Source organism: Benincasa hispida, chromosome 3 (assembly GCF_009727055.1).
Source record: "Benincasa hispida cultivar B227 chromosome 3, ASM972705v1, whole genome shotgun sequence".
Classification (NCBI taxonomy): Eukaryota; Viridiplantae; Streptophyta; class Magnoliopsida; order Cucurbitales; family Cucurbitaceae; genus Benincasa; species Benincasa hispida.
This window is the reverse complement of record NC_052351.1, coordinates 25,502,619-25,512,009: the sequence shown is the minus strand read 5'-3', so window position 1 is coordinate 25,512,009 and position 9,391 is coordinate 25,502,619. Positions and strand designations below refer to the sequence as shown.

General features: G+C 38.8%; 1 protein-coding gene across 1 annotated transcript; it reads left to right on the top strand.

Moving 5' to 3' along the window:
- Positions 1–7,371: 7,371 nt before the first annotated feature.
- LOC120073506 lies at positions 7,372–8,640 on the top strand. Its single transcript, XM_039026348.1, has 2 exons — positions 7,372–7,668; positions 7,759–8,640. Exons 1-2 carry the CDS (start codon positions 7,372–7,374, stop codon positions 8,638–8,640), a joined length of 1,179 nt encoding a protein of 392 aa, XP_038882276.1.
- Positions 8,641–9,391: the final 751 nt, after the last annotated feature.

Sequence of the window (9,391 nt, the reverse complement as noted above, 5' to 3'; positions counted from 1 at the left end):
ATTGAGGTCGTGTCACCTATTTTCGTTTAGGTGAGATGTAAGTCTCTAGTATCAGCGGCGTTATATATAGAGTCTGTCATCTCGTTGTCCGATCTTATAGAAACTCTTTGTATAACACCCCCACTCGCACGTCTCCACATGAATGGTCAGGATCTACCATCTATAGTAGTTTATAACACTTGCAAACCTCTACAAATCGGGTCGTACCCGTAGTGTCACCAGGATCAGGTATCCCACCTTAATCCTTATACTACAAACCTATTTAGGTTACCCCTTAAGGCATGATCCACTTGTATATCACATATACATGCTTAAGTTTACATAAGATAACTATGGAGCTTTGTTTATTGGGTATGAGTAAATGTCAGAATGAAATAACAATTATGTTATTCATAAAACAATGTGTATCATTACAAACAACGAGACTCCGGGAGAATTAGGACACCAATCCCAATAGGGCGATGCTTCTGGTCGTCATCATTCTTTCTTTCAAACTTTGTTTCTTTTCCTTTGGAGGAAAATTTCAACGGGGTCATCTAAACAACCATAGATTCTCTTGTGGCACTACTCATGATCTCTTCAGTGCCCTTAATTTCTTCCTTATCCTTTCTTTTTTAGGGACTAGGACATCTTTAGTTTCCCTGTTAGCGATGCTCAGCTCCATATCATGAGCTCGTGTTACCAACTCCTCAAATGTACGAGGCTTTATCCCGTGCAGAATGTAGAGAAGTTTCCAGTGCATACCTTGGGTGCACATCTCCACTACAGATAATTCAGTGAGTCTATCTTTGCAATCCAGACTCAGAGCTCTTCATCGGTTGATGTAATTGATGACCGAGTCTCCCTTCCACTGTTTTGTGTTCATCAGCTCCATCATGCTAATGTTGCGCCTTGTGCTATAAATGCGGTTGAGGAATTCTCGTTCCAACTATTCCCAGATGTCAATCGCTTTTGGCTCTAGATCAGTATACCAATCGTATGGATGAACTGCTTGACTAGCTGGTCTTCTTTAGTTCCTACATTCTCAGGTTGTCAATTCTCTTAGTGTACGGCTTGGAGTACATAAAGGAATATTGCGATGGTTTTCCATACTGAGCCCTTATGAAGTTTGTAATCATATTCTGCAGCTGTTGAACTGACAGGGCGACAACAAAGGTGGATTGTTGCGGCTGGTCTTCTTACAAGACAGTCTTTCCTTTGTCATTAGCTTTTGTAGCTGGAGATTGACTCGACTTAGCAGTATCTCGAGCCTATATCTGATCTTTTAAAGCAACGATTTCATGATCTTGTTCCTCTACAACCTTCACTAGGAGATTTATCTTCATTTCCATCTATGCCATGGCTGACTTAGTTGTTACATCAGCATCATGGCAGACGCTATGTTAAGGTAGGATTCTTTCTTTGATTGGTTAGAAGCAGAGGCAGAGTTTTCAAACAAGGAATTTTCTCTTATGATGATCTTGCCTTTAAAAGATTCCATCAGCTGCTCCCAGATTTTCTCTGCGAAGACAAAACCTTGTTCTTACTCTTGCATACTCTCCTCTGAATGGTTGCAAATGACAAGTCTTGTGTAGGTGTTGCTTGCAGCAGTTGCTTTGGATGTAGCTTTCATTAGTGCCATTAGTTTACTTAAATGTTGAGAGAGAGATGAGAGCTAGAGAGGTCCCACCGGGTATGCCAATTTGTTAGCACGAGATTTCAAGAGAAATTTATTTCGTAGAAATTGAACTTTGTATTTATATTAATTTTGTGGAAAGTGAGTACAATCTCTAATACATAATGTTTTGATGCTTTCAAAATAAACTATAGTCTTTAAGCTGGTTGATCTTCTTGAATGATTGGCCTTTGGACTTGTTGATCTTCTTGGACGATCAACTTTTGGGCTTGTTGATCTTCTTGAACAATCGGCTTTTGGACTTGTTGATCTTCTTGAACGATCGACCTTTGGGCTTGTTGATCTTCTTGTATGGTCGGTCTTTCGGTTGATGATCTTCTTGAAGGATTAGTGTTCAACGAGGCTTTCGGAGAAACTTTTTTCGTGGAGTTGAACTTGAGTTGATGTTGATGTTAATTTGATGCGATGTGGTTCGATCTCTGGTACTTAATCCTCTGATTCTCTATCAGTCGAATGTGTACGCTTGATTTGAGTAAGCGAAGCGTGTGACAGTTTTGGAGTTGAAGTTTTAAAAGAATGCTTGTATCTCCAAAGGACTTCGGTCTTCCGAATGTTTGTATCTCCAAAGGACTTCAGTCTTCAAGTGTGGTTGGAATTCTTGTATCTTCAAAAGACTTCGATCTTCAGAACTTTGATATGTCTTCTGATCTTCAGAGCTTTAGTGTCTTCTGATCTTCAAAGCTTTGGAGTAGTTATGTTCTTTAGGTTCTTAGAGCTTCAGGCTTCAGATCTTCAGAGAGATTTTGCCTTCAATTCCTCCTCCCTAAATGAGGAGGTAGGGCCTCTATTTATAGAGGTTTCTTATGGGCTTTACATGGGTTTGGGCCTAAATTGGGCTTGATTGGTCCATAGGCATGGCCTTTGGGCCTAATTAATTGGATTTGGGTCTGATTTGACATTCAGATCAAATTCAACCTATTTTTGGACATAGTTAAATTTTAACCCAACAATAATATCAAATTGAGCCAAATTATCTTATCTGATTCAATGGTCACGATGAAACCACGTGGCGTTATTGGACTTTGTCTAACTTCAATTTGGGACACATGTCACCTCCTAGTTGGTCCCAAATTTTATGATTTGGAATTTCGCCATTAATTTAATGAATGATGTGGCAGTTTGTGATTGGTCCAAAAATTTCTCCTTCAATAATATGTTTTCAAAATTTATTATAAAAATGCTATAGATATTTATTTTTTTTATAGAAAAATATATCAACAATAAACAAGCAATAGAGGCTAAATCTAAGATTGAGAGAAAGTGCATAGACTAAAATTGAATAAGTCTCAAATTATATAAGAATCAAAGTTTTAATCTTTTAATTAAGTTAAAGTATTAGAATATTACAAAAAAAATATTTTTGATAAAAACATATGGAAAAATTTTTGGGAATAATAAGTTGTGTTATCATTTAGGGCAGATCTATTAAGGGGCCAGAAGACAAGTGCCCTTCAAGTTATGACGTTATATGTGTGTGTGTGGTTTTTTGAATTAAAAATATAAATATGTAGTCTTATTTTAGATATATAATAAATATGCTTCGTATAAAAAATAAAATCCTTGCCTTTTGGTGGACATGTTTGAACCTTGTTATTCGAAGAATATGCACTTTAATAGGCACACTAAGGACACTTTTTACAGATTTTTGGTGGGTATAGAACATATTAGCACTTGAAAGTCATGCAATTATGCCCATTTTGAAGGAATCGATAAAGGTTCGGCACAGATAAAGGTTATGCATCAAATTTAAAATTACAGTATGTATATAGAAATTGAGAAAAGGATTAGGAACTCACTCTTGATGATCAACCTTCTTCACATAAATCTGATGACATAACGATTGAGGGTTCTATTTTAAGCACACGCACTACGATATCTTATGCATGATACAAGTCCATGTCCCTGTTACCAGTTTCCCGGCAATGACGCCATAAACTTGATGACATAATTTTAATCTAAGCTACAAGTCCATGCCATAAACTTGTAAGGCAAATTTTATGCAATGATATGCGATACTACTTCTAGATATGCGTTATTAATGAATGTTCTTGCAGTATGCTATGTGTTGTCACAATTTTCCTTGCGTTGAAACCAAGTATAATGTCACCGTAAGTTTCTCAGTGTGATCCAAGGTCGAAAACGGGGATTGTTTTAGGTTATTGCGTTATATTTGTGATACATGCGACCAGGGGTTTTTCAAATTAATAAAGTGGTTGTTTGTACAAGTATTTAAAAATGCAATAAAGAAAATTGCGTTGAAAGTAAAGTTAGGCGATAAAAATGCGGTAATAAAGTAAATTTCGGTAAAAGTAAATTGCAATAAAATAAAGTCCATTCCTTCACCCCAACAAAGTCTAATCCAAAATTTTGTGTCTCCTCCAGTGATCTTTGAGCCAACTGGGTTAGGGTCCAGTAACGCAGTAGCATTTGAAGACCCAGTTGGACGAGAAAAACCAATACCCCAACGTAGCATAGACTTGGAGGAGTTGAAAACATTCATCAGTGATCAACTTTGACCGTTGGCCGCATCAATTGAAGATCTTTCACAACAAAATCGGGTACTAAGGGATTACTTGAGGCAACAGACAAGACGCATGCAAGACCAATTTGTCTACACAACGCAGTATATCAATCAAGTCTTGGTGGATATGTTTGCCTTGCCTCCATTACCAGACCATCTCAGAAATCCCTTGTGCTTCATGGACAAGAACCCCAAAGAAGAACGAAGAGATGATGTGCCAGCATAGTAGAACCTTGGGGTGTTGGGTTAAAATTATGTAATTGTGGTTTAATTGTCCTTTTGTATCTTTTTGCTGTGTTTATGCAATCTATGTTAAAATATAAAAAATGAGTGAGAAGTTATTGTCACTTTGATCCTTACGTTTATCTTTAGCATACTTTATTTTTGTTCTTTGATTGTTTTCTAAGTCTTGTGCTTAACTTAACCTCAATGATATCAACTATATGAGCTCATAAGCATAAGATAGGTGTTAGGAAAATAGACAAGGCTTGAACTTCTCTTAAAAAGATTAAGTTTACTTTCTAACGCATGCAAACTTGAAGTCTTAAACTCCTTTCAATTTCTCAAAGCCTTTTAAAACTTTGTTTCTCTTTTAGTAATGAGGATATAACTCATCTCCAAACTTGGGGATGAAAGAAATCCGAGCAAAGACGCGTTAATGTATACATCATAAAGAAAAAGGGAAACAAAATAAGAAGAATTTTGAATGCAGCTCCTCTGTCATTACTTCAAAAGAAATAAATTTCAAATGACATGAGCTTAATTTGAACAAGAACTTAGCCGTAGTTGGATGCCCGCATGACATTCGTGGGGGTAAGCCAAAACGAAATTAAGTATCCTAGACCAACGCGTCCCATAAAACTCCTTTATCAAGTCTGAAGAAAAAAAAACTATACTTTGAAAAAGGAATGAATATTAGATATGAGTTTAGTTCTAAAGGGTTCTCACCCGTAGTTGGATGCTCCCATGACACCCGTGGGGGCAAGTCAAAACGAAAGTGGGATACCTGGAGCAATGCATGGGTAAACAAGTACACAATCGTTTTCTTTTTATCCAGCATTTGTTTTTCAAAAGAAATAGCATTTAACGCTTTGCTGGTTTAGAAAAGATTGAAATGTTTTGATAAATGAAAAGAGCTGCGATGAGAAGCCTGCCGCATCGGAAACTAAATATTAGTCCTTTTAAGAAAAGCGTCAATCTAAGTTATATTTTCCCAACTCTTATTTTAGCTTTGAGACAAATATGATGAGAGGTGAAATTTGCACATCTAAGGTAGAGGAGATAGCAAAGAATTATTTTAGAATGCTTGAGGACAAGCATTGTTCAAATTTGGGGGTGGTTGATAACTTGTAAAAATAAGAGTTATCTTTGCTCTTAAGTTAGAACAATTAGGGTTTTTAATGATATACTCTCCTCATTTTTAATAGAAATGCATGGATTTACTTAAACAATAGCAAGTTCAAGTAAAAGAAGTTTATCACTAAAAATCGCGGCACTAATGCACTATTTTGCAGGATTTCAACGCAAGAACTGACAATAACGCATTAGACAAGTGCCGCAGGAAACAAGCTAACACATGAGCCATGCGTCGAAGGGAATTTAACGCATAGAAGATTCAATGCTCCGGGCTGATTATGTCACATCACCACTTGCAAGTAGGGGAACCTGCACTAGGTGGCGTCTGAAAAGCTTCCAGTAGCAGGTGGCGTATGAAAAGCTTCCAGAGGTCAGGCAGCCAACCAGGACATGGAGTTTAATGTTGACCAGGGCATGGACTTAAATGTAGCCCATCCTCCAATTGGACGAGACCAACGCCTATAAATACTTGAAGACCCTTCAGAAATAAGTTCAGACAATTAGAAGCTCCATACTCTCTGTAAATTTATAGACAGTTTTAGTTTGTATAAGTAGTGCCGAGGTATAAGACGATCGAAGGAGCTGAGAACCACCACCACCACTGGCCAGGGAGTGGAGAAAGTTATTCTTGAGAAAGGTACTCTATCCTCGGCTCTTTAAAGTGATTGTACACAACAAGATTGAGCCAAAGAACTATAAGAGATTGTATTCTTTGGCTTGACTCAGTTTCTCTCTTAATATCATTTTCATTTCATTTTGATTGAATATAGTTCTTTGTAAAGACTCATTGATCCTTTATAAAATTCATATATTTGATCATCACTTTTGCTATTGTTTATCTTCTGTTGAAAGTATTAGTACTTCATGCATAGTTCTGTTCCAACATCTAAACAAACTTGACAACTTGGTGAAAGCTTCTTTACTTAGTTGTTCGAAAGAATAGCTAAGCCGCATTAAGTAGAACGCCTAGTACAACTAGAGATAGACTTACTGGTGTTTCTTGCATTCTAAGTAAGATGCATGTACCCTAGAGATAGGCTTGTATGTTACTCGCATTGAGAAGTGTTGAATGATGTCTAACGCATGAACAAAAAAGATAAGCAACCCATCCCATTTCATCCACATTACATCAGTTGTGTGCAATTATCTTTAACCGGCGCGTCCACCTACTTAAATTCCATTTTCACATGATCCTTCATTTTCCACTCAACTCTTTTGTATTGTCTTGCACAGGCAGAGCATGTTTGTGTAAATAATACATCTTTCACATTTATTTAGGAAAAACCTCCTACTGCAAGTACAACGAATAATCTGTATTAGTGAAACTGAATCCCTGTGATCGACCCTGGACTTGTCAGGAACCTAGATTAGATTTATACTTGGATTTAATATAGGAAAACTTGAACGTTATTATAAGGAGTTGTTGTGCCTTCTGTGCATTTACTAACGCCTCAACGTGTTGCATTCATTTAAACGCATCCAGGCAGAACGCAACACTTAGACTTTATTCTTCCAATCTGTTTTACTTTATACACTCCTAAAGCATCTCACAATAGCAAGCGAGCAAGTTTTTGGCACCGTTGCTGGGGATTCAGCAACAAGAACTAACCAAAAATTCCGTTTGTATTTTTTGTAGGGACACTTCAATTAAGGGAAGAATTACAAGCTACGCCTAGGCTTGTGAACATGTATGAACAGGGAGAACACTCTTGAGTTCAGATACGACCCCGTTGAACGGACCTTCCGGCGTAGGAATTGATCCAATCGTCGTCGAAGGTTGAGGCAACAGTTACTCAGACAGCAAGAAAAGGAAAGAGCAATGGCAGAAGAACAACAAAATCAGCAACTAGCTCATGCTGCACAGAACCCAATCCTGATGGCAAACAACAGCATGCGTCCTATAAGAGAATACACATCCCCTGTACTATATGATTTCACTCCAAGAATCGTATATCCGACGCCTAATGGAACCAGGTTTGAAATGAAATTTGTTATGCTCCAAATGCTCAAGACTGCTGGGAAATTTGGGGGTAGCCGTGGCGAATATCCTCATGCCCATATGAAGCGTTTCCTGGAAACGTGCAATTCCTTTGTGATTCCTGGAATCACACCAGAGGCAATCAGGCTCTCCTTCTTTCCCTATTCTTTGCGAGATGACGCAAAGCAATGGGTGAGTTAATTAAAGCCTAGGGAAATCACCACATAGGAAAAGTTGGTGGAAAAGTTTATGCAGAAATACTTCCCACCTACCACCAACGTGAGGAGGCGTCTGGAAATAATGAACTTTGAACAGGAAGACACTGGGACCTTGAGCGCTGCATGGGAGCATTTCAAGGGCTTGGTCAAGAACTGCCCGAACCACGGACTACTTTTGACTATTCAGATGGAAACATTTTATGGCAGACTAAACAGGGCATCACAGATGGCAGTAGACGCAGCAGCAGCCAGAGGACTGATGGAAAAATCCTATACTGAAGCTAAAGAAATATTAGATCGCATTGCCAAACATAACATGGAGTGGGTAGATGACACGTACGATGGAAGAAATGACAGGAGAAGAAGATCTCAGAACATTAACTCTGTTGATGCCAATGCGATAGCCACACTCTCCGCTCAAGTGGCTACCTTGACCAGCCTTCTACAGAACATAACGCTAGGTAACGCACCAAACCAGCAGAAGGTGAATCAAGTGGAGGCATTTGGGCAACCCATGGTAACCTGTGTGGGATGCGGAGATTTTCACTCATATGCTCAATGTCTTCAAAACCTTCAGTCAGTGTGTTTCATCAAGAATAACCCATTTTCTAATACTTATAACCCGGGATGGAGAAACCATCCGAATTTTTCTTGGATAAGAGGAAATCAACAAGAGCACCACCCAAGCGCGAGCCATCAGCAAAGGAATGGACCGTCGCCTGTCTTTCAACAAACGCATCAACAACATCAACAACCTTTCAATAGAGGTGGCCACGCATCAAGTTCTGGAACTCCGCTGGAAAACCTATTGAAGGAATACATATCCCAGAACGACGCAATGCTGAAGAGCCAAGTGTCATCAATTAGAAACCTGGAAATCCAGGTGGGGTAGATTGCAAGCGATTTGAAAAGCAGGCAGCCAGGCGTTCTACCTAGCAATATAGAAACACCTGGGAATAATAACGAGAAAGAGCAATGTCACGCAGTGACGTTGCGGAGTGAAGAGCCCTTGCAAAAAGAAAGATGAAACCAAGAAACAATAGTCCTTCGAAAGAATGCATTACATGTTCAACGGATTAGGAAGAGAGAACGCCAGAAAATACAAGCCATTCGAAAACCAACATGTCTAACGTGGGAAAGCAAAAGGTGCCTCTTAACGCACCATTCCCCATGCGTCTGATGAAAAAGAATGATGAATATCAGTTCAAGCGCTTTCTCGACCTCCTAAAGTAGCTGCACATCAACATTCCACTCATAGAAGCTTTGGAGCAGATGCCAACATACGTGAAGTTTTTGAAGGACATTTTGACAAAAAAGAGAAAAGTCAGTGAGAAAAAAGTAATAGCACTAACGCAGGAATGCAACGCGTTAGTAAGCAATAAGCTACCATAGAAGCAGAAGGACCCAGGGAGCTTCACAGTTCCTTGTTCAATTGGAGGATTAGATGTGGTTCATGTGTTGTGCGACCTAGGAGCGAGCATCAATCTCATGCCCTTTTCAGTTTTTAAGAAATTGAGGATTGGCGAGGCACAACCTAATTCGATCACCCTTCAACTCGCTGACAGGACAATTAAGTACTCGAAAGGGAAGATTGAAGATGTTTTGGTGAAGGTTGACAATCTCATATTCCCAGCAGATTTCAT